Raw genomic sequence first — 24,236 nt, 5'->3', positions numbered from 1 at the left:
ATTCTTGAGCGTGGCAGCAGATGAAAAAAGCAATATGTCACGTAAGCCAAGAGAAAAGATCTTTTTTAGGAAGGAAGGAGTGATTTATATCAGACAGATCAAGTGAGATAAAAATTAAGATAGAAGGACCAGCTCTCGTAATTAAGGTATTTTGAGTGACCCTTAGCAAGAGCTATATTGGTGGGGTGATGAGGACAAAAGCCCCATGGGGGTGTTGAGGCATGAAAGAAAAGTGAGAAAATGAACACCGCTTAGGGCAGACATAGAGCCAGTGGGGGTTCTTGTTTGTTTGTGTTGCTTTGATTTTAATGAACAGTACAGATGTGAACTTGCTTGTATACTCTGCTGAGAGGGAGAAAGCACGGGAACTAGGCTGTCAGTGCAGGAGAACTGGGTTTTCATGTAACATTGCTTTAAATAGTTGGAACAAAAGAGAAGGGAAATAAGGAGAAAAGGTGAGATGTAGGTGAGTTTGTGGCTGAAGTATAAAATAGAGGTATTTCTGATACTGGGGGAAAGTGTACTGACAGGGGACCAAAATTGGCTCTAGAGGAGAAAGATGATTGTTCAGGGCAGAAGCTATAGGGAGCTGGGGCATGATCACAGGGATGGTAAGGGTTCAGCTGAGTTTGAAAGCGCAGGCATGTGGTGGCCCCAGCCCCCCTGCAGGTCTTAGATGTAAAGTTACCAGGGCAGGTCCACCAGAATATAAAGGAGGAGGCTGCTGAGAATACCGATGACATAATGGTTGAAGTGATGGTAAAGAATAGAGAGAACCAGCCTAGTTAGGGAAGTGAGCAGAGCGGGCAATGAAAAGGGGCCTGGAAAAAGAGAGTAGCCTGAGGTCAGAGGAACAAGCGCTCTCTAAGTGATGGGAGGAGGGCCAGGCCTGGAAAGATATGAGACTGGAAGTAATATATGAGAATTATACATTTCTTTACCACTTACCTGGGAAGGTACTCATTCTGCACTTAAGCTGCTGTTGCCTAGAATGGTGTGGGCAAAGCCTGTCTTGGAATTGTGCTCAGCGGAGTCTTGGTGCTTGGTACTTCTTTTGGGGGTGGTTTTGATTTTTTTTCCAAGTCGTTCAGAGCCATGTTTGGTGAAGAAAGTAGACAAACTGGGTAATACCATTTTCGGTAGAAATGGAAATGTAGATTTAAATAACAATACTGTTTTTCTCACGTGACTTATACTGGGCCCTGATAGCAATTTACAAAGAGAGCAGTGATAGCGTCTCTAGAACATACGGAGCCTCTCAAAGTAACTAGTTGGAGGGATACATTCTTTTGGACATAAACACCTTAAAAGATTTTGGGGTCACATTCCTTTAGAGTTATAAAGTACCCAGTAAATACTTACTGATATAAAGTTTAGAAGATGTCTACCATTATTTCTATACAATCTTGTGTATATCTTTATTAATGAAATCCTTTATGCCAACGTGGTATTGAAAGTGGTGAACTGAACAGGAATATTTATATAGCCAACTTGGCAGCTTTATTTATGATCGGTTTCTTTATCGGACACTGGAAAATCTAATTTGTACCGTCTGTTAGCATTTATTTATCAAACACTTTGAGGTCCCTAGATGAAAAGTTATGATAAAGGCATACCCAAAGCCATTATGTTGCTGTAACTTAATTTGTTAAAATTTTGACAAGAGATTCTGCTTATTGTCTAACTTTTTGAAGTACCAGAAAGAAGTGATCATTTTTGTCCTCAAATTCCTGTCCTTGCAAAGTAGCGCTGATGGCAGTGTTTGAATAACAGCATGGGCAGTAGCTATGACCTGCAGAATAATTACCCTAGAATGGGAATTTGTAACCATTTAAGTGGTGGGAAAATGACTTTTTTTTTGATGCTGGAGGAGCAGAGATCATAGAATCCAGTCATCCTGGGGGTCTGCTCTGCCAACTTCCTTTGCAACTCACTTACCTGAGAACGCACTGTTCTCACTTGGGTTGCTTTCATCTCACGCTTTCTACATAAGTTGGCTACTTACCAAAAGGCAAAGAATATGTCATCTTTCTCAGTGGGGGAGCGCTGCCGGCATTCTGGGCAGACAGGTCTTTTTTGTGCGTGGGACTCTCAGAATTGCAGCCTGCTTGGCGCCGCTGGCTTCCTGGCTCTAAATGCCAGTAGCCTTCACAAGTCACAGCGGCAGTCAGAAATGTCACCACACATTTCCAGATGCCTCTGGTTGTTTATGGACTAGAGCCTGGGGGAATTGTTTACTGAACAACCAGCGAAGACAGGAAACATTCTTTTCTGTTCCTTTTATGGTCGGTCGGTCTATCTATCTCTCTATCGTCTATCTCCTTTTTCTTTCTTTTCTTTTTGTTTTCTTTCATTGTGGAGTGAAGAATAACAGAAATAGGAAAAAGGAAACTTTATTAGCGAAAGAAAGATGGAAAACAAATTAATAATCCAAGGGAAGGCTATGGGAGAGCAGAAGAAAAGAGATAAAAAATAGAGCAGGAGCGAGGCAGCTGGAAGAAATGTTTTTGCCACATTTGACTATGGTCCCTTGTGATTTCCTCTCGGAAGCCGAGAATAAGATTTCCTTTAAGAACACTCAGGCATTGTTGCATTATAGGGTGTAACTGATTGCAGAGGCACTGTAAATAGATTTCACTGAGAATATGGCTAGAATTGTGCAAGGTTTAGATCCAGACCCTGAAAGAGGAGAGCAACTTGTTATAAGGCAAGTCCTTCTGACTTCATCTAAGGAGGAGATACATTACTGACAGGCCCAAGCCCCTTATTTTAAAGTGATGTCACTAACATGATTGTCCAGGGGCATGGACTCCAAAATATCTTCGGCTCCTGTATAGGAAGTTTGTAATTTTAATTGTTAACAAAATAAAGTTCTCCTTTTGTGCCAATACCATTTTCTTAAAATAGTGTACCTGGCTAGCATTTATTTATTTATTATTTTAAAATAAATTTATTTATTTATTTATTTATTTTTGGCTGCATTGGGTCTTCATTGCTGCACGCGGGCTTTCTCTAGTTGCGGCGAGCGGGGGCTACTCTCCGTTGCGGTGCGCGGGCTAGCATTTGGAAGTTATGACCTAGAGCTCGCCATGATTGCTAAAAGTCACCTGTTATGTATTTTAAAAATCTGCACTAACACTTGTGGACCATTCATGCCATACTGAAGCTGATTTTCTACTTTATTTTTTCAGTTGTTCATGGTGGACAATGGAGCAGATGACTGGAGAATAGCCATGACTTATGAGCGTATTTTCTTCATCTGCTTGGAAATACTGGTGTGTGCTATTCATCCCATACCTGGGAATTATACGTTCACATGGACGGCCCGGCTTGCCTTCTCCTATGCCCCATCCACCACCACCGCTGATGTGGATATTATTTTATCTATACCAATGTTCTTAAGACTCTATCTGATTGCCAGAGTCATGCTTTTACACAGCAAACTTTTCACTGATGCCTCTTCTAGAAGCATTGGAGCACTTAATAAGATAAACTTCAATACGCGTTTTGTTATGAAGACTTTAATGACTATATGCCCAGGAACTGTACTCTTGGTTTTTAGTATCTCATTATGGATAATTGCCGCATGGACTGTCCGAGCTTGTGAAAGGTAAGTTTGTTTCTTTTCCTGAGAACATAATTTGTCTTACGGTGTCCTTGAAAGTGGTAGAAAGAACACATTTTAGACTAGAGGCATGTAGAGACTCACTCTTGAAAATCTGGGGTTCTCTAGTGGGCTTCTTTTAAATGAGTGTGACAGAACTTTTCTTAAGATACCTTGCATACAGCAATGTCTTGATGATTATGTATTTTCTAATTTAATCAGTTTTCAGTAGAGGGCTGCCTTTATAATCCTTGTCAAAACTTGGAGACCTACAAATTGCATAGGAGACTTCCATCAGAAACATTCGTTTAATGGTAATACTGAATCATTTTGGCACCTCTTTGGTTATAGTATTGATTATTGTTGAGACAGAAATCCAGTGGAAGAGTGGGGATGCAGGATGTCTGAACTTTAGGGAATGTCTCAGAGTGGTTTGTTGATTGTACTGCCTATCTATAATAGTGTTCATGTGATTACTGATAAGGGGCTTATAGGTGTATATTCGGTTTTATTGACCTCTCAACAGTTAGTGAAAAGAGACTGTGTGTATTTGTTTTATTGTCTGAAGAGCTCTGGTGGTGTAGAGCCTAGACACGGTCTCAGAACTCAGGAACTGTTCAGTGAGTCTAGGTTAATCAATTAGAGCATCTGTGATGTTAACCTTGCCATTTAACAAACAAGCAAAAATAGATTTGTTATGTAAACAGGAGGAACTCTATCATAATGAGGGGGGAACCTCTTGTGACCTTGGTGAAGAAAATTCCAGTTGAAATTAGCAATAGACATATAGGAATGACTTAGGAGTTTATAGAACTGGTAAATATTAGGATGTTGGTGTTTGTAGTAGCTAGGTATTTTTAAATTTAGTTTTTGAAAATCAAACATTTATATACACACAAATAGTTTAACAAAGGAAATATCTGTATGAGAATTGTTGCAAAAATAGCAAACTCAGAACACACCTCACCCATTTCTACTTTCCAGAAGCAATCACTTTAAATTCCTTTAGCCATTTCTTTAGTAATTGCTTTCCATATTTCTAAATGGCATTGCTTATTTGCTACCTTTAGATTTTTCATCTAGATTTTTAGGGAAGTTGGAATTTTAGTTTTCTTTCACTTTCATGTACACACTTTCCCGACTCTACCCCCCAAAAAAGTAATTTTTCTTCTCAGTAAGTTATGTAAACACCAATAATCTATATTGCATATTTACATTATTATGACTATGCGAACTGCACTTGTAGTTGAACTATGTCGTATATTATAAACATTTAACCTTTTATGCACTTTTTAAAATTTTCTCTGTAATTAATAATTGCCTCTTTTTATTTGCTCAGCTTTCTATATTGGATTTGTATATTGGGGAAAATCTATTCATTTCACCTTGAACTTGAATTTCTGGAGACTTTGTAAACTGCTTCTCCATCGTATTGGGGATTTCCTTTGCCTTGTTTGTGTGTTGAGTACCTTTTTTCTTGAACCTCATTTCTCCCTCTTTCTTCATTTATTCCCTCATTTTGGAAACTCCATCTTCCAGTAGCTTCTGAGGAAAAGTACTGGGTGAGAGAGATATTTTTTGAGACCTTGCAGGTATGGCAGCATTCATTCTTGTCTCTTGCTTCATTGATCACTGGGCTGGATAGAAAACTCTAGATTGAAAAGCGCTTTCTCTCAGAATATTAAAGACTTCATTTTCTTTTGGCATCCAGGGTCCAGTAGTCTGATGCTATTCTCATTTTTTAATCCCCCCCTTTTTTTTTTGTCTGGAAGCTTTTAGAATCAGTGATCTAAAATTGCACCAGGGTATATCATGGTGTGATTCTATTTTAATCCAGTGGGCCTGTTCAATCTTGGAATTAATTTCCTTCGGTCCTTGGAAATTTTCTTGAATTATTTAATGATTTTTGTTCCTGTTTTTTTGTTTATGGATATTGGCCTCCTCTATTAGTTTTTTCTTATTTCCTTCTATATTGTCTTCCATCTCAGTTTTCCCTTCATATATAGAGGATAACCTCAATTTATCTTTCAAACTCTTTCTTTCGGAGTTTTATTTCTTCTCTACTGTGTATTAATTTTCAAAGGCTCATATTTGATCCTCAAATGCCCATTTTTTTAAACTAGCATCATGCTTTTTTTTAATAGATGTACTGTTTTATTTCTCTAGAGATGTTAATGATAATGTTTGAAATTTTTCCCTTTGTATATTTTTTGTTTCCCCAAAGATGTATTTTTCTGGGGTTTTGTTTGTTTGTTTGTTTTTTGTTTTTGTTTTTGGCTTCTGTCTGTTTTAGAAGCTTTCCTTACGTATTTAGGTAACCTTAGCTGTCCACTCATACTTAAGATTGAGGCACTAAAGACCTGATTAGAAGCTTTCTGTACACATCTAGAACTTGTCGACTGTGGACTTCACTACAGGGTAATTTGGGTGGGTGCATGGAACACCGGTTTCAGTATCTTTCCATATTTTTATTTTTCTCTGAACAATCCGACTGGCTCATGGGAAGTGTTTTTACTGTTCTGCCATGAAGGTGGATGCTTGGGTGGCAGTGTTCTGGAAACTGAAAGATGGGGCAAAGAAGGAGTTTCAGCAGTTAATATGTGAACATTTATTTATCTTCCTAGTTGCAATGGAGTAGGCTTACTCTCTCCAGTGCTTAACGCCCTGCAGTCAGCCCATAGACCTTGTGTTTTACCTCTCCAGACAGTATATTTGCAGACTTCTTCCAGGTTGGCAAAAGGCATTACCAGTTACACAGAGTGGAAGAGGGAATCTAGATGTCTAACTGCTTTTATGCAGTATTTGAACCTGTCCTCACGTTGAAAGCTCTGTCATTTATCTCCTCTCATAGAGGTACTGGTGCTGAGAATTCCTGAGTCTTTGGTGTGTGTGTGTGTGTGTAGGCAGGGGCAAGGTTGCTGGTTCTCAGTGCAAATATGGTTGCTTCCTAACTTTTCCCCACTGCTGGTCTAGAATTCTCCTTTCTCAAGCTATCACTGGTCAGTTGGCTTTCTAGCTACTTTATTACCATCTTGGCGCTCATAACCCCTTGTGGGGTTGTGCTTTTTTTGTTTTCTAGTCATTTTAAGGGGGTCTAGGGAGGGAGCTGAGGCCACCATGTTTGGTGAGTCTACCTGCTTTTATGAGAAATTCTGTAGTGACTAGTTTTTAATATTATGTACCTGAATCTTGTTTAGAACTTCTCTACATAAATATGGCATTTGAGGGATTAAAGTTTTTCCTTTTAAAGAAAGGTAGACTGCTTATGGTAATGCTTTGTTTCCTAGCAATCATGGTATTTAGAGGCTTGTCATATTTTCTGGAGCAGCTGGACCTATAAAGTTTCAAGAATAAATATGGAAAACCTTAGTTGATGTACCTATTTAGTTTATGAAGATTACTCTTCCTTAAATGTTGTGCATAACAACATAACAATGGAGATAAAAGCATAATTGAACAACACATACACTTATGTGGGTGGTCCCTAGTGCATCTGCTTCCCAAGAGCCAATTCAATAACACAGCTTCAAAATCGTGCACATGTCATTCATTTTCTTTTCAAAATCGTTCATCTTAGCTTTTTAACCCATTGTCCCTAAACACAGAAAGCCTGAGGCAAGCTGTGCCAAACCTTGTCACATCCCAAAGTATGTGTGTTTTTTAACGTGCTGAGATTGTTAGACGGCGGATCATCCTTGTCTTCATATAAAAAGGCATGAGAAAGTGAAAATTGTCTGTTTCATATCAAGAATGAGAGTCTGCCAACAGTTACCTAAAGGGAACAAATCCATGGGTTGGGAAGGGGAAAGAGCCCACAGCCATGATTGGGACAATCATGGGATTTAGTGCCAGTAGTGCAATTTAGGGGGGCTCAGTGGCCTCAGGTGAACCAGCTTGCTTCTTTTTGCCTTGTATTCTTCATTGCAAACTACATGGATTGATAAGCTTTTCTCTTCCAAAGATAACATTTTATAATTGTACAAGTGTTGAAAAGAAAATCATTAACCAGCATTGTGATAGTAGGAGATTATCCACATTCTGTTTTTCATTAAACTTCCCATTTTGCTGCACACAATCTCTAGACTGTAATGTGTAAGATACAAAGATATTTTTAAAATTTGCTTTGTTTTTCCAAGTTAATTTTGAACGTGCTGTAGCCTGCATCTTTCAATTCCTTAGATGTTTACTCTCTGGCCTTCCTTCTGTCCATCCATCCTTCTCTCCTTCCTTCCTTTCCTCTGTGAAATCTGCAATACTTAAATATAATACACAACTCACTTATTATTTGGTTTGGAATTTGGATTTGAATGAGCTCCACCAGGTCCATCTTTGATTCATCCAAATATTCTTTCCCTATAAAGGGGGATTCACACCTGACAGAAATTCTCTTCTTAGTTAATTAGAATAACTCTAAAAATATTTTTTAAAGGAGAGAGATTTTGAGAGAGAGAGAAAGGCAGATGGCTTTCTGGAGCAGTTTGTTTTGCAAACCTATCTGTCTCCTTCTACTGAGCACAGCACATCTAGAGGTTTCTGGAAAATATTCTCCACTAACGAGGAGGGCATCCTATAAGAGGCATCTATTCCTGACGGTATTACTTTCCCTGGCAGATCATGTACCTCTGATTTACCTATAAGTTATAAGAACTCTTTTTCTTTTCTTTTCTTTTTCTTTCTTTTCTTTTTTCCCTCTCTCCCTCCCTCCCTTCCTTCCTTCTCCCTTTCTCCCTTCCTTCCTTCCTTTCCCCCTTCCTCCCTTCCTTCTCCCTTTCTCCCTCCCTTCCTTCCTTCCTTCCTTTCTCCCTTCCTCCCTCCCTTCCTTCTTCCTTCCTCCCTCCCTCCCTCCCTTCATCTCTCTCTCTCTCTCTTTCTCTCTTTGATAAGAGGAAGCATAGCAGGAAGTGTCTGGCATTATTTCTGTGCCCTACACTTGTCAGGAGGAGGCTGCCCCAGACCAGATTACAATATCCCTTCTCTCTCTGATTCTGGTCTGGCCTTGTGTTGAGGTGGACATCAGGCCTGCAAAGAACACTCCCTTTTGAAGCAGCCTGGAAAGTGTGGCCTGAGGCTGTTCAGGAGAAACTTCAGGAACATTTATATCTTAGAAGAAGTCTGACTTCCAGAGCTTGTGGTCCTGAAAATTGGGAATTACCCTATCCTGACCTAATCTTTTTGAGGCTTCACTGGCTCTGTAAAGATGGCATAGGTGAGTTGTTCATCCCAAAGTGTTTCACTGGACACTGTTTCGGAGGAAGGTTAGTAGCTGTTTTACAAGGGGTAAGACTGGATACCATGGGCTGGTGCTGTGTTACATAAAGAAAAGTGTTTTGTTATTTTTCTTTTTTACTTCTCAGAGCATTTAATATGTGAATATGCATTGAGAATATCCAAGAGGGGAGAAGAACATTTATTTGGCCAACATAGTACTCTGTCAACACTGAAGTTTCCAAAGGTTATAGAAAGGGATTGTAACTTTCTACACAGTTTGAGAATTTTTAGAAAGGTTTCTTGGTTCAATATATTCTTTTTCTTTTTGCTACAAGTTTTATAATGTGGGAGAGGAGCCAACTTTAGGATGGAGAGGAAGAAGGGGAAAGAAAGGCAAACTGGGAACTTCGGTGGCAATGTTACCAAGCAGAAAAGTGACATTGTAGAAATGTGTAATAAACTAGACATGCTGGCACTGTTTCTGTCCCTGGAAAAGATTCCTTTAGTTAAGACATTAGTAGCTAAAAACACTCTTTTTATTCATCTCATTGTTTTAATCTAAGAGCATTTGTGTGCATTAACTAATAGGCAGTAGTTAGAGTAAATTTTCTAAAAATGACTTAAGAATGCTTTGCTTTTTTTTCAAAGTGGGAAAATTAGAGAAGCAAACAATGAAATTTATTTTGAATAGCTTCTAATAATCTAAACTGCATTTTAGGTGGATTAAGAATAAATTCTTTCCATCACTAAAAACAGATGAAAACACATTTGGTATTTATTTTTTAAATTTTCCAAGGCAACCTGAGGAGTGGAGTTTGAATTGTGTTTAGAATCTACTATTCAGTGTCTTAAAAGCATGTTTCATTTCTTCCATTAATCAATTTAGACTTTTTTTTTTAACTCTGTCACTAATGGTCACATTGCATTCTTATTTTTTTTTATAGATTTATTTATTTTTATTTATCTTTGGCTGCGTTGGGTCTTCGTTGCTGCTCGCGGGCTTTCTTTAGTTGCGGTGAGCGGGGGCTACTCTTCATTGTGGTGTGTGGGCTTCTCATTGCGGTGGCTTCTCTTGTTCCGGAGCATGGGCTCTAGGTGTGTGGGCTTCAGTAGTTGTGGCTCGCGGGCTCAGTAGCTGCAGCACACGGGCTTAGTTGCTCCGCAGCATGTGGGATCTTCCCAGAGCAGGGCTTGAACCCATGTCCCCTACCTTGGCAGGCAGATTCTTTTTTTTTTTTTTTTTTAATTATTTTTTTTTAACATCTTTATTGGAGTATAATTGCTTTACAATGGTGTGTTAGTTTCTGCTTTATAACAAAGTGAATCAGTTATACATATACATACATTCCCATATCTCTTCCCTCTTGCATCTCCCTCCCTCCCACCCTCCCTATCCCACCCCTCTAGGTGGTCACAAAGCACAGAGCTGATCTCCCTGTGCTATGCGGTTGCTTCCCACTAGCTATCTATTTTACATTTGGTAGTGTATATATGTCCATGCCACTCTCTCACTTTGTCACATCTTACCCTTCCCCCTCCCCATATCCTCAAGTCCATTCTCTAGTAGGTCTGTGTCTTTATTCCCATCTTGCCACTAGGTTCTTCATGACCTTTTTTTTTTTTTTCCCTTAGATTCCATATATATGTGTTAGCATACTGTATTTGTTTTTCTCTTTCTGACTTACTTCACTCTGTATGACAAACTCTAACTCCATCCACCTCACTGCAAATAACTCCATTTTGTTTCTTTTTATGGCTGAGTTATATTCCATTGTATATATGTGCCACATCTTCTTTATCCATTCATCCGATGATGGACATTTAGGTTGCTTCCATGTCCTGGGTATTGTAAATAGAGCTGCAATGAACATTTTGGTACATGACTCTTTTTGAATTATGGTTTTCTCAGGGTATATGCCCAGTAGTGGGATTGCTGGGTCGTATGGTAGTTCTATTTTTAGTTTTTTAAGGAACCTCCATACTGTTCTCCATAGTGACTGTATCAATTTACATTCCCACCAACAGTGCAAGAGGGTTCCCTTTTCTCCACACACTCTCCAGCATTTATTGTTTCTAGATTTTTTGATGATGGCTTTTCTGACCGGTGTGAGATGATATCTCATTGTAGTTTTGATTTGCATTTCTCTAATGATTAATGATGTTGAACGTTCTTTCATGTGTCTGTTGGCAATCTGTATATCTTCTTTGGGGAAATGTCTATTTAGGTCTTCTGCCCATTTTTGGATTGGGTTGTTTGTTTTTTTGTTATTGAGCTGCTTGTAAATTTTGGAGATTAATCCTTTGTCAGTTGCTTCATTTGCAACTATTTTCTCCCATTCTGAGGGTTGTCTTTTGGTCTTGTTTATGGTTTCCTTTGCTGTGCAAAAGCTTTTAAGTTTCATTAGGTCCCATTTGTTTATTTTTGTTTTCATTTCCATTTCTCTAGGAGGTGGGTCAAAACGGATCTTGCTGTGATTTATGTCATAGAGTGTTCTGCCTATGTTTTCCTCTAAGAGTTTGATAGTGCCTGGCCTTACATTTAGGTCTTTAATCCATTTTGAGTTTATTTTTGTGTATGGTGTTAGGGAGTGTTCTAATTTCATACTTTTACATGTACCTGTCCAGTTTTCCCAGCACCACTTATTGAAGAGGCTGTCGGAAGGTGATTTCTGAAATGCAGTTGAAACTTATTTTATTATAACATAGAATGTTATATCCTATGTCAAATCATGCCCCATAATGAAACTTTATACAACATATATTTCATATAAAATAGCTGTTTTTAGCACAAAAATTGGTTATATCTTCAGACATCAGTATTATGAAGGAGGACTTGCTAAGGAAAGTCCTTGTAGGATTAGAATATCTTATTTTGTAACTAAACAGGTTTTTATACTTTTAGCAGCAATTCATAGAAGACATCTGATTTAGGCCTCCATTTTCTATTGAATATGGGCCCTGAATATCATCTAAATTTTATACATACTAAGGTAAAATGAATACCCTCATTCCTGAGAATCAATAAAGCCAAATTATAGAATGGTAGTTATTTACATCTAGGAAATTAATTAACCATTGTGGTGGTTACCATTTTATAAGTAGGTGGGAACCTGTTACTCTCAAATCATATACGTTTGTGACTTCCTCTGTATAGAGGACAATTTTACATGAAAGTGAACTTTAAGTTTCAATATGTGATAATTGAATGATTAGGATGATTAAATGATGTAAGTTCTAATTTTCAAGTTCAAGTTTCTCGTTTCAAAAAAGTTTTCATTTGCTTTATTTTTTTAATGTGATATAAGCCAGTTTTTCAAAGAGGAGAGGTAGCTGGGATCTGAAAGTTTCATTTGTTCTATTTATTTATTTTTTTATTATTTATATAGGATCACATGTAGGGGGATGCGAAATGAGAGGCTACACTTTTAGAACACGAGCTTGTTTTCTTGATCTGCCGTCTATGATTTATTTTTTACATTTTTAGGAGACTCACTCAAAGGCCCGCCCTTTTTCAAGCCCTGATCCCCAGAGATGCCTCATTTCCTGTTGATTTACTTAAATTTGAAGCATGTTACTTGTGATCAGATTTCTTCAGTAGTTGTAAAAGTAGTCGTAAACTATGCATCCTGCTGGCACCTTGATTTATTACAGTACCCTGGATAATTAGATTATTTCTTACCACTTCAAGTTTCAGCTGTTGCTAGATAAAGTCTATGCGTTTCATCAATGGTTTTGTAATTTGTGGATGATGGTCATGTAATACTTTGTAAACTTATACTTCCAGGGTCTGATTCATACATACAGATGTAGCATTTTCTGGCCCATAAATGAGTCACAACTTTAAAATGGGCCCTTTCAAGTTATAAAAGTCTGCAGTTTGAAAGCATTCATCATGAATCTGTGCCTTGCAAAGCATCGGTGCTCAATGTAATGTTTGCCAAATAAATTGGTTGTTAAAGTCGTGCAGAAAGCAAGCCAGTACTCTCTCAAGCTCGATTTTCTCTTCATTCCTATGTAGATAGGGTTTGTTTTTTGGTCTACCTCCTGAGACAACAGTAAGGATTAATATTTGTTGGCAAGATGCTTTGAGATCCTGTTCCCATGAGTACGGTTTGAAAATACCAGCAATGGTTATGTTCAAGCAGAAAAAGTGAGAAGCCGAACAGCTTAGAAATCCAACTTCGTTGACGTAGTCGGTTCGTCACAGTCCTCCCTTCCTGACATCCATGCCAATGTCCAGATTTTATGCCGTGTGGGTTCTGAGAGTCTACCCATTTAGGAAAACCCTTTGGGTCATCCGTATAGTACATTACACAGGGTGTGTGTATGCAGTTCTGGGCGGTGTCCTCTTTCTCTCCAGCTTCAGAACCACTGTGCCAGATAGAAAGAAAGAACATAAAGTCTAAATGTAGATGTCCTAGCATTCAAGCTGTTTTGTCTTTAAGAAAATTAATATATGTCTTAGACATCAATGGGGCTTGATTGGCAAAACCTCAGGTGTTCCCTAATTTCCTGAAGGATTTTCTACGTTCTGTTTCTTTTTAAAGTTTATATTCTTTATTTTTTAGTTGTATCTTTCTTTTAAATGTAATTTTTATTTTATATTGGAGTATGGTGGATTTACAATATTGTGTTAGTTTCAGGTGTACAGCAAAATGATTCAGTTATACATATACATATATCCATTCTTTTTCAGATTCTTTCCCCATATAAGTTATTACAGAATATTGAGTAGAGTTCCCTGTGCTTTACAGTACATCCCTGGTGATTACCTATTTTATATATAGTAGTGTGTATATGTACATCCAAACTCCTAGTTTATCCCTCCCTCCCACCTTTCCCCTTTGACAAGCATAAGTCTGTTTTCAAAGTTTGTGAGTCTGTTTCCGTTTTGTAAATAAGTTCATTTGTATCTTTTTCTGAGATTCCACCTATGAGTGATAGGTGGAATCTCTGTCTGTCTTACTTCACTTAGTGTGATAACCTCTAGGTCTACCCATGTTGGTGCAAATGGCATTATTTCATTCTTTTTTACGGCTGAGTAATATTCCATTGTATATACGTACTACATTTTCTTATCCCTTATATCATTTATTTTTAATGTTACTGTATTGCAAACTAGCACTAGAATAACAAAAGAAATTGAAGAACAAAAAAGTGCCTTATATGTGATAATATGTACAAATTTTGAACATTTATAGAGTTTGGACAAATCTGCCTTCTATTATAATGTTAAACTTTTATAGCCTTAGTACAGTTCAGTGGGCTTGCTTAGTGTTATGAGAATTCAGTGAGGGAATGAGGTGGGTGTTAGAATTGTATCCCAGAGCTGGTGTTGTGTTATAGAGCACCTACTGTTCACAGGAGTGCTGCTTGGCTTGACTCCCTTGAGAGGACCTGGATGAACTGTGTCCCTCCTGCTTGCCAACCTGCCCGACCAGAATCTGGTCTATTGATGCTTCCTGAGGTCCCACAGAGGGGATTGTCAATCCTTGAATTCCCCCAGTCTTCCATTTCCAGCCCTGTTTTGTCCCTGATTCAGAATCCCATGGATTAGTAAATAGTCTGATCACTGCCAAATTCCTAGGGATGTTGGAAAAGGCCCAGTCATCAAATATTTAAACGTAACATGGTGGCAGAGTCAAAGCCATTTTGAGTACATGGCCATTATTCAATAAATGTTTGGTGAATAAATAAAGGAATAAAAAAACTTCACCCAGAGTTCCACCATAATTTTTGGCTAAAGTGTAAAAAGAAGAGAGGATTCTTGTCATGCTTGTGGGTTTCTTTTTTAACAACTTTATTGTGGTGTAATTTATATACATATTTTAATTGTACAATTCAATAGTTGTTAGTAATTGTTTACACCTATGCAGTCATCACCACTATTGAGTTTTAGAACAGTTTCATCACCCTCCCCAAAATCTTGTTCCCATTTACATTAAGTCCCTGCTTCCTCCAGTTCCAGGCGACCACTGATATGCTGTCTGTCTCCATAGATAGGCTTTTCTGAATGTTTCATAGAAGTGGAATCGGATAATACGTAGTTTATTTTTGCATCTGGCTTCTTTTACTTAGCTTAAAGATTTTAATGTTCAGCCACGTTATATAGTATGTATATAGTTTGTTCCTTTTTACTGATGAATAGTATTCTGCTGTAAGGATAAGCCACATTTTGTTCTTACATTCACCAACTGATACACATTTAGTCCCTGTTAGGGGCTGTTATGACTAGGGTTGCTGTGACCTTTTGTATAGAAATCTGTGTATGAACATATGTTTTTGTTAGTCTTAGGTAAACACTTAGGAGTGGCTGCACCATTTTACATTCCCACCAGCAATCAGTAATATATGAGGGTTCCAGTTTCATCACATTTTGACAACATTGTCAGTCATATACATATATATGGATATATAACACTGTCAGTCGTATATATGTGTGTGTGTGTGTGTGTGTGTGTAGTCTTACTTATATAATTATATAACCATTGTAGTGAGTACAAAGTGGTATCTAATTGTGGTTGTAATTTACAGTTCTCTAATGACTAATGATGATGAACATCTTTTCCTGCGGTCATTAGCCATTTGTGTATCTTCTTTGGCAAAATGTCTATTTAAATACTTTGCCCATTTTTAAATTGGGTCATTTATCTTATTAAATTTTAAGAGTTCTTTATATATTCTAGCTACTGGTTCTTTATCAGGTATATGTTTTGCAAATATTTTCTGTGACTTGTCTTTTCATTTTCATTCCTGTTTTGTTGAACATGTTGAAGCCATGTATACTTGCCTTTCTCCAAATCAGCCTTGTTTCCCAAAGCCATACAAGAAGAAAGCCACCTACACACACATAGGGGTCTGTGAACTCTTTGAAGAGACTTGATTCCCTTAAGTTTGCTGCTTCATATGCTTGTCCTTCCTGCCCTTTTCCTACCCTGAAGTCTTGCTTTTCTAGTAACCACTATTTTCTAATAACAGGAAGAGAGGAAGAAGCAAGGGAGATGGTTTTTCAGCTCAACTACCTTTCTAGTTCTTACATTGCTTTGATGATTGTAGTACTATGAAAAATTAAGTCCAGACACTATCTGTCATTTTTACACTTAGGGTGAAGATGTTCCTGACTTGCCTCCCACAGGGATACTTAAGATTCTTCCCCTCCTCCCCAAGTTGAGGCAATAATTTGATTTAATTGATCCACAGCTCTCTTCATGACCAAGGGCAAACATTTGTAACATGTCTGACCCCGTTTTAAGGGTGAAGGTAGAGACTGTTAAAAAACCAAGCTCCCTCTCTTCTTTGTGTAACCTCGCTAGATTTTATGACAGTCCACAGTCATGACTTTGGAAGAGTGATGCTCTAGCCATGGGCTACCTGACCAGATGACTCTTGTTTGACTATCCTTCATAGGGTGCTTTGTATCACAGTGACAGGATATCATAGTACAAATCACAGGGACATGGCAATTGATATTTGACACTCAGTATTTCACATTGGCTCAGGGGCAAAAGATTTTTGAGTGACTAGTACCTAATATCTTTGTGTTCATGTCTCTTCTTATAGATTTAATGTTCTAAAAGCTATCTGTGTTACATAAAATGTACTCTTTTAGTTTATCAAATTGTATTTAATATTCCAACAGAAGATGCAATTTAAAAATAAGTTTTAGCAGACTTTGTGATATCTCTTGTTGTAGCTTTAAAACCTCTTATGAAACGTCATGTAAGAATGATGGCCTGTAAGTACAAAAGCCACAATGTAAGGCTCAAAGTATTCAGCTTGAGTTGGATTGGCAGAAAATATCTTTTGCCAGTGAACATAGTGGAAACTTAAATTTAGTAACTTTCTTAATTTAAAGAAATGGTTCCCTACTATTGCAACAAAAAGAATAAAATACCTAGAAATAAACCAACCTAAGGAGGCAAAAGACCTGTATGCAAAAAACTATAAGATACTGGTGAAAGAAATCAAAGATGACACAAACAGATGGAGAGATATACCGTGTTCTTGGACTGGAAGAATCAATATTGTGAAAATGACTCTACCACCCAAAGCAATCTACAGATTCAATGCAATCCCTGTCAAATTACCAATGGCATTTTTCACAGAACTAGAACAGAAAATTTTACAATTTGTATGGGAACACAGAAGACCCCAAATAGCCAAAGCAATCTTGAGAAAGAAAAACAGAGCTGGAGGAATCAGGCTCCCGGACTTCAGACTCTACTACAAAGCTACTGTAATCAAGACAGTATGGTACTGGCATGAAAGCAGAAATATAGACCAATGGAACAGGATAGAAAGCCCAGAGATAAACCCATGCACCTATGGTCACCTAATCTATGACAAAGGAGGCAAGAGTATACAGTGGAGAAAGGACAGCCTTTTCAATAGTGGTGCTAAGAAAACTGGACAGCTATCAATACATGTAAAAGAATGAAATTAGAACATTCCCTAACACCATACACAAAAATAAACTCAAAATGGATTAAAGACCTGAATGTAAGGCCAGACACTATAAAACTCCTAGAGGAAAACATAGGCAGAACACTCTTTGACATAAATCACAGCAATTTTTTTTCACCCCGCCTCCTAGAGTAATGAAAATAAAACCAAAAATAAACAAATGAGACCTAATGAAACAGGAATTTTTGCACAGCAAAGGAAACCATAAACAAGACAAAAAGACAGCCCTCAGAATGGGAGAAAATATCAACAAATGAAGCAACTGACAAAGGATTAATCTCCAAAATATACAAGCAGCTCATGCAGTTCAATATATATATAAAAAAAAAAAACCCAATCCAAAAATGGGCAGAGGACCTAAATAGACATTTATCCAAAGAAGACATACAGACGGCCAACAAACACATGGAAAGATACTCAACATCACTAATTATTAGAGAAATGCAAGTCAAAACTACAATGAGATATCACCTCACACTGGTCAGAATGGCCATCATTAAAAAATCTACAAACAATAAATGCTGGAGAGAGTGTGGAGAAAAGGGAACCCTCTTGCACTGTTGGTGAGAATGTAAATTGATACAGCCACTATGGAGAACAGTATGGAAGTTCATTAAAAAACTAAAAATAGAATTACCATATGACCCAGCAATCCCACTACTGATCATATACCCCAAGAAAACCATAATTCAAAAAGACACATGCACCCCAATGTTCATTGCAGCACTGTTTGCAATAGACAGGACATGGAAGCGACCTAAATGATGTCCATCAACAGAGGAATGGATAAAGAAGATGTGGTATATATATATATATATATATATATATATATATATATATATATACACACACACACATATACATACAGTGGAATATTACTCAGGCATAAAAAAGGAATGAAATTGGGTCATTTGTAGAGACTTGGATGGACCTAGAGTCTGTCATACAGAGTGAAGTAAGTCAGAAAGAGAAAAACAATATATATTAACGCATATATGTAGAATCTAGAAAAATGGTATAGATGATCTTATTTGAAAAGCAGAAATAGAGACACAGATGTAGAGAACAAACGTATGTACACCAAGAAGGGAAAGGGTGGGGTGGGATGAATTGGGAGATTGTGATTGACATATATACACTGTTGATACTATGTATAAAATAGATAACTAATGAGAACCTTCTGTACAGCTCAGGGAACTCTACTTAATGCTCTGTGGTGACGTAAATGGGAAGGAAATCCAAAAAGGAGGGGATATATGTATACATATAGCTGATTCACTTTGCTGTACAGTAGAAGGTAACACAACATTGGAAAGCAACTATACTCCAATAAAAGTTAATTAAAAAAATAAAGAAGTGGTTCCCAATATTTCATATGATTGGGTATATTAGTGATCATAAGCTCTCTGTTTTTGAACAAAACTGGGGACAGGCTAGGTATCTATGGAGAATTATCCTGAATCTCCACTCGCCATTATTTTGAGGTAGTTTTATGCTTGTATCTTAGAAAGCGGCACAAAATGAAGCATCCAATTCAGAAAGATCAGCTTTAGTTAGTAATTTTAATCTGGTTTAGTGGTAGCCAGCCCTTAGAATTTCTGACTTGTTCTAAGTCTGGAAAGGGATGAGTTTCTTCGATTTACTACTGTTATTATGGTAGTCCGCCTACTGTGCTTTCTAGTAGTAAGGTAGTTTTTTTTTAATAGTTTCTAAGAAGCTCAGGGTTGTCAGTGTGAAGTGAGAGGCCACTCTGTCAGGTTTTGTATTCCTGTTTAAAGATTCTCCATTTCTGAAATACTGATAGCTTTTGTTCGTCTTCTCATCCACCATTCACCTCCTGTATAATCTGGATCCCTGTTCTTTTAGCCCTACTAAGGTCATTGGCATTTCTCATGAGGGAACAGGTGTTCGGGATAGGGGTGTGATGGTGCATGGTGGGATGGTAAAGGGAATGAAGGTGCCATGATAGGAAGGTTTGATGTGGTCTTGAGGAAGAACCAGGAAGGCAATTGTAGTCATTTGTCACTGGCATAATATGCTCAGAACTCTTATCTGATCCTGGTGAGGTGAGGGGGTGAGTCTTCTCTCTACTTTAAAGATATTCTTTGACTGTCTGTGGTATTCTACACTCTGTGCAAATGGGGATATGAAAGGCCCACGTGAACTCAACTCCTCAAAGGTAAAAACGATATCTAGTACCATCTTGAGCCCTACAGCCCAGAGCCCTTTAGTATCTGGGTCAGATGAGACCCTACAAATCATCTAATTCTGTCAGGTCAAGAGCAATACCACTACCATAGCTCCATGAGGACCTATAAGGGAAATAGTTCTACACAAATGTGTACCCATCAGTCAGAAAAATAGAAAGCTGTTTCGTAACAGTTCACGAGTGACTTCATGTATTAAAGTTGAACCCTACAAGAGTCATTATGAAGAATACTACTAATGGGAATAGTGTATGTTAAATGTGGAAAAAAATTCTTACATCTTTATTTTATCATCTTCTGGAAACTGGTTTGTTGGCAAGTAATTAGAGTTTTACTGTTTAGTAAGTTAACAGAGGTTAATGAGGAGCTCTGTGTTAATTTAAAATTTCTTTGAAGCAGGGGTAAAAGTAGCACTCGGTGAACTTTTGGAGAGTGCAGGCACATTGGCCTTGGAAATCTGAAACCTTCATTATGCGCTGGACCGACAGGCAGAAGGCCTCACGGAAACGTGACAGGCATGGTACAGCACTGCTTGAAACGCTTCTCAGTGTTCAGCCTGGAAGTATTTTCATTGACTCTGCTGGAGCACACAGACTTCTGACAGAGCTTCTTGGTCTTTGATCTTGGGCGTTGCTTTATGGGCTCTCAGCGTCTGTGTGGCTCTGATCACTGACTGGGGTTTGCAAGGGGAAGGCAGAGGGAACCCCACCCCTAGGTGACATTAGTGAGGGAGCTCCACAGTGCAGAGAACCATAGGGACAGAAGTTAGTGCCCCTAAAGCAGCATTCCACCTTTCCTTTCACGAAGCTTCCCATGTTCTAAGATCACTGGTGGTGTCCCCTGTGCCACTCAACTTCAGTCCTGCAGTGTGTTTCATGTCACAGGTACTTCCTGAAAGCCTCCTGAACAGTAATAGATAACCTAGCACTACTCCTGTGAGGAATGTACACAGCAAGTACCGCTCCCCTTGGTCTGCAGAACTTCCCAGAATCCTGACCACAGCCTTCTGGAAAAAAAAGCCTCATGAGTTTTAAACCACCAGGATTCATTTCCTCATACGATCATATCACATCCTTCAGTGCTGTGCTTACTTAACGAGTCCAAGTAGGCTCTTTGAAAGATAACAGGAGATTTTTTTCATGACCCTTTATCCAGTTTTACTTTTTATTAGAGGTCTTATCTGGATTAGTCTTTGTCTTAATTGGTGGTTCTTATTGATCAGTTGTTACAGGGACAAATATTAGGATGAATTGAGGAAATGAAAATATTCTTTCCAGGATCCTGAGATATCTAAAGCAGGACTTTGTAAACTGTGGCCCATGTGTCAAATTTCACCCATGCTTGTTTTCAAACAGACCACAATAAGAACAGTTTTTACCTTTTTAAATCACTGGTTGGGGAATATTGTATGACAGAGACCATATGTCTCTGAGGTCTGCAAAGCCTAAAATATTTACTATCTAGCATTTTACAAGTTTACTGACCCCCAATCTTAAAGAAACATCATTTTTGTCAAGTTTGTTTCAAGCACAATGTGATAGTATCAATCACAAAGGATTTTTCTAATTTTACTTTGAGGTGCAGACAATGAATTTATATTTGCCACAGCTTAAATCAGGAAGGTTTTTTTTTTTTCAAATAATCTTTATAATATATTTAGGACTAACTATAAACTACTTCTGGTGACCAAGGATCAAACATGGACGTTGGCTCAAGTATTAGGTACCAGTATCATACAGACGTTAGTCAGTGACCGAAGCTATATTGACCAGTGCTAGGTAGATGCCAGCATAGTTTATTTTTAATATTTGTTTAAAAAAAACAAAAACAGAAAACTACCTCCAGTGTCCACCTTAAGATAAGGCAGCAAGATGTGAAAGAAGTCCTTTGATTTGTCATGGGGTCTAGTCTCCTGGGTTTTGACTTCACTGACCTTAGGTAACATCAGTAGATACACTGAGTCCTTAAGAAATCTAATCTGGATGTTGTGGAGGAGTGGATCTTGAGACAGACTTAGAATTGAAGCTGTTAAAATGTGGTCCTTGGCATAATGACTTTCCTTTGCCTAAGAAAATCATCTAAAGTCTTCTTGCGGTACTGTTCTCCACAATGTGTAAACTGAGCTGTGGGTCCAGCAGTGGCTCCATGCTGCCTACTGTTGGCACCTTTAAGAGTCAAACAGTCTTTATTCTGTTATATAACGGGGAATCATCATAACATACCATGATTGCCCTTGTTTTATAGTCTCTGCTTCCAAATGCAGGACTGGTTCTATCAGGTCAGCTGATGGTACTTAACATGGGTCTTCCCATTTGACTTTCTTATACGAATCTCTTCTAAGCCCTCCATGAGGTTTGCTTGCTATTTCTCTTAAGCATGACTGTCTTTTCCCTAAATATCATATGCATTTCTCAGAAGAATATAAAGGAAGAAGCTATAATTTGGCTAAGATACCAGCTATCTGGGACAATATCATGGTTGTGATAACATTTTTATATTAAATTAAGAAAGCATTCACAAAACGGGTTTTATAGGATATCCAGAACTTTAATGGCATTTTAGCCTGATAAGAATTTCATATTACTGTCACATCACACTTCCCTCCTCCCCACCTCCTCATTCCATGTGATCCTTCACAGTGGCTGTAGATCTGTCTTGTTTTGGCTGCACCTTCTCTGGCCCCAGAGGACTATCTTTTCATAGCAGTTTTCAAGCTAGGTAAAAATAATGTTCCCCTTCCTTACCCAGTGTTCTTGATGGACAGTTTTTTTCACATTCTGAAGACAGATAGGTGGGATGTGACTAAAAATTGCAACACGATTCTTTCTCCAAACAAGTTTATTTTTTGAATGCCGCAGATTTTTGTACCTTTCCGATACACCCTTAAGTTGTCTTAAGCACTTTCCAATCTATTTTGCACATAGCCTTGGATGTTCTTGATTTAAGCATATATTACATTTCCTTTTTATAGACTGTCTTTCTTGCAAAGGAAGAAATCCTTTATGGTTACTAGTCAACCAGCCTATTTAGGTGAAATTGTAAAAAAAGAAGAGAAAAGAAAAAAAGCCAACATGTGGGTTAAGTCTTGTTAAGGTAGATTACATTTTAAAATACGTATCTGTAATTTGTCCACTTTTGTTCAAATTGAAATTAATTTTCTTGGTATGTTTTGAAAGACAGCGCAGTGTTTGAACCACCTGTATGCTTCCCAGTTTTTCATTATCAGTATTTAGTCAGTGGTAGTCTACTAAAACCATTCCATTCTGCTAATGAGTCTTTTCTAAAATCACCACCGGGCACAAAGGGAAAGCGTGACTCAATCAGAAGGAGAGCTCTTGCTGCTCCCGTTGGCATCTCCATATTAAGGAGATTGTTTAGATGTGTCTTAGTCTTCCGTAAAGCATAGAAACAGGCTGTGTGTGTGCGAGACTCTTAAGGACCAGGAATGGCTGAGTCTTCGCAAAATAATAATAATAATATATTATATCAAATTATATACATTTATAGTTTGAGTACCATCTTTTCAGTACCCTTCGGATCAGTGTGAGGTCATTCCTTCTTGTCATCCGTGGCCTCCGTGGTGATGAGACCAAGTCACTAAGCCTGACCGTGTCGGCCCCTGGAGTTTGCTTTGGGCACAGGCATAAGCTCTTCTCTCTGAGCAAACGTGAGCCTCATGGGATGGGCCATCATCAGAGACTTATAGATGACTGGCACAGAGCTGACTGGAATGATTCAGAAAGCAAGTTCTACTAAGGCCAGTTGGCATCTTGCCAGGCAAATGATTAGCGCTTTTATAATCGTTAGAGTCCCATGGTTCTACGAGTCCATTATTTAAAAATAATGGAGCTTATTATTATTGATTGGCCAGATACTCTCTTAGGGGGTGAAAGTCACAAATCGTACACTGTGGCAAATACAGTTAAAACAGAGAAGTGCACACATCCCCAGTACCCGGCACATGAGCTGGCACACAAAGCTGGTGTCCAGTAAGTTCATTGACTGTCAGTTGCCAGTCACCTGAAGCAAAGCAGCAAGGCTTCTGTCCCTGTTTTCACGGAGTGTGGTGTAACTGATCACAGCTTGGCTCCTCCAGGGCAGAATGGTGGCTTTGATTTTCTGTGTGCCTGGCACCAAGCATAGAACCTGGAACCACGCCGGCCATCAATAAATAGTTGTTGGATAAAAGAATAAGTGGTTAATTCTAATTTTTAAGGTCCTTTCTTCAAGTCCCCAGACTTAATTCGATGGGAACACAGCTCCGCACCTACTCATTCCCACCAGAAAACAACACACACGCAAAAAAAACCAAAAACAAACAGGCAAAAAAAGCCAGAATCATATGAGTTTAAATGAGGAGACTAATAAAACTCTATTCTCTTCAGGGACTGAGGAAGTGTTTCATAAGTTATTTTCCACTCAGTAAGCTCGAGTTGCTCTTATTTCTATTAAGACCAATTTCTAAAGTTACTCATTCATTAAGAGAAAAAAAATGCTACCTATGGGTTCTGGAGCAGACAATGAGATAAGATCAAAAATTCCCACTCATTATCTCATTTACAAATATATATACATATATATAGGCATTTTCAATATCTATATTGGGAGCAGAAATATATAAATGGCATAGTTTTCACCGTCTAGGAATTTACAATATAGTAGGGTAAGTGTGTGAACAAGCTCTAACATGAGAGAGAATAAAATAAGCACCATAGGCGAAGGACAAGCACATGGGTCAGTAAATCAGAAGTTAA

The 24,236-nt window shown here is 38.2% G+C and overlaps 1 protein-coding gene and 1 long non-coding RNA gene across 6 annotated transcripts in view; both read left to right on the top strand.

Annotated features, from left to right (window-relative positions):
• LOC309657870 overlaps positions 1–24,236 on the top strand; it is an 849,451-nt gene that overhangs the window by 227,681 nt on the left and 597,534 nt on the right. The gene's annotated exons all lie outside the window — the stretch shown is intronic.
• The window catches only part of KCNN2 (potassium calcium-activated channel subfamily N member 2), a 324,148-nt gene that overhangs the window by 186,555 nt on the left and 113,357 nt on the right, over positions 1–24,236 (top strand). For 3 of the 5 annotated variants that reach the window (XR_014261908.1, XM_082455743.1, XM_082455744.1), the window contains one exon: positions 3,192–3,610. The exons of 1 other annotated variant lie outside the window; for it this stretch is intronic. Coding sequence is in view for 3 of the 4 variants with exons in the window: in XM_082455743.1 (XP_082311869.1) it covers positions 3,192–3,610 (419 nt within the window). In the remaining variant the exon portion in view is untranslated. Of the gene's footprint in view, positions 1–641; positions 2,286–3,191; positions 3,611–24,236 lie in introns of those variants that run through there. One more of the 5 variants, XM_082455745.1, reaches the window with a different exon arrangement.

This window comes from Balaenoptera physalus (assembly GCF_965194825.1).
Source record: "Balaenoptera physalus genome assembly, chromosome: 3".
Taxonomy (NCBI): Eukaryota; Metazoa; Chordata; class Mammalia; order Artiodactyla; family Balaenopteridae; genus Balaenoptera; species Balaenoptera physalus.
This window is presented reverse-complemented; position numbering and strand designations above follow the sequence as displayed.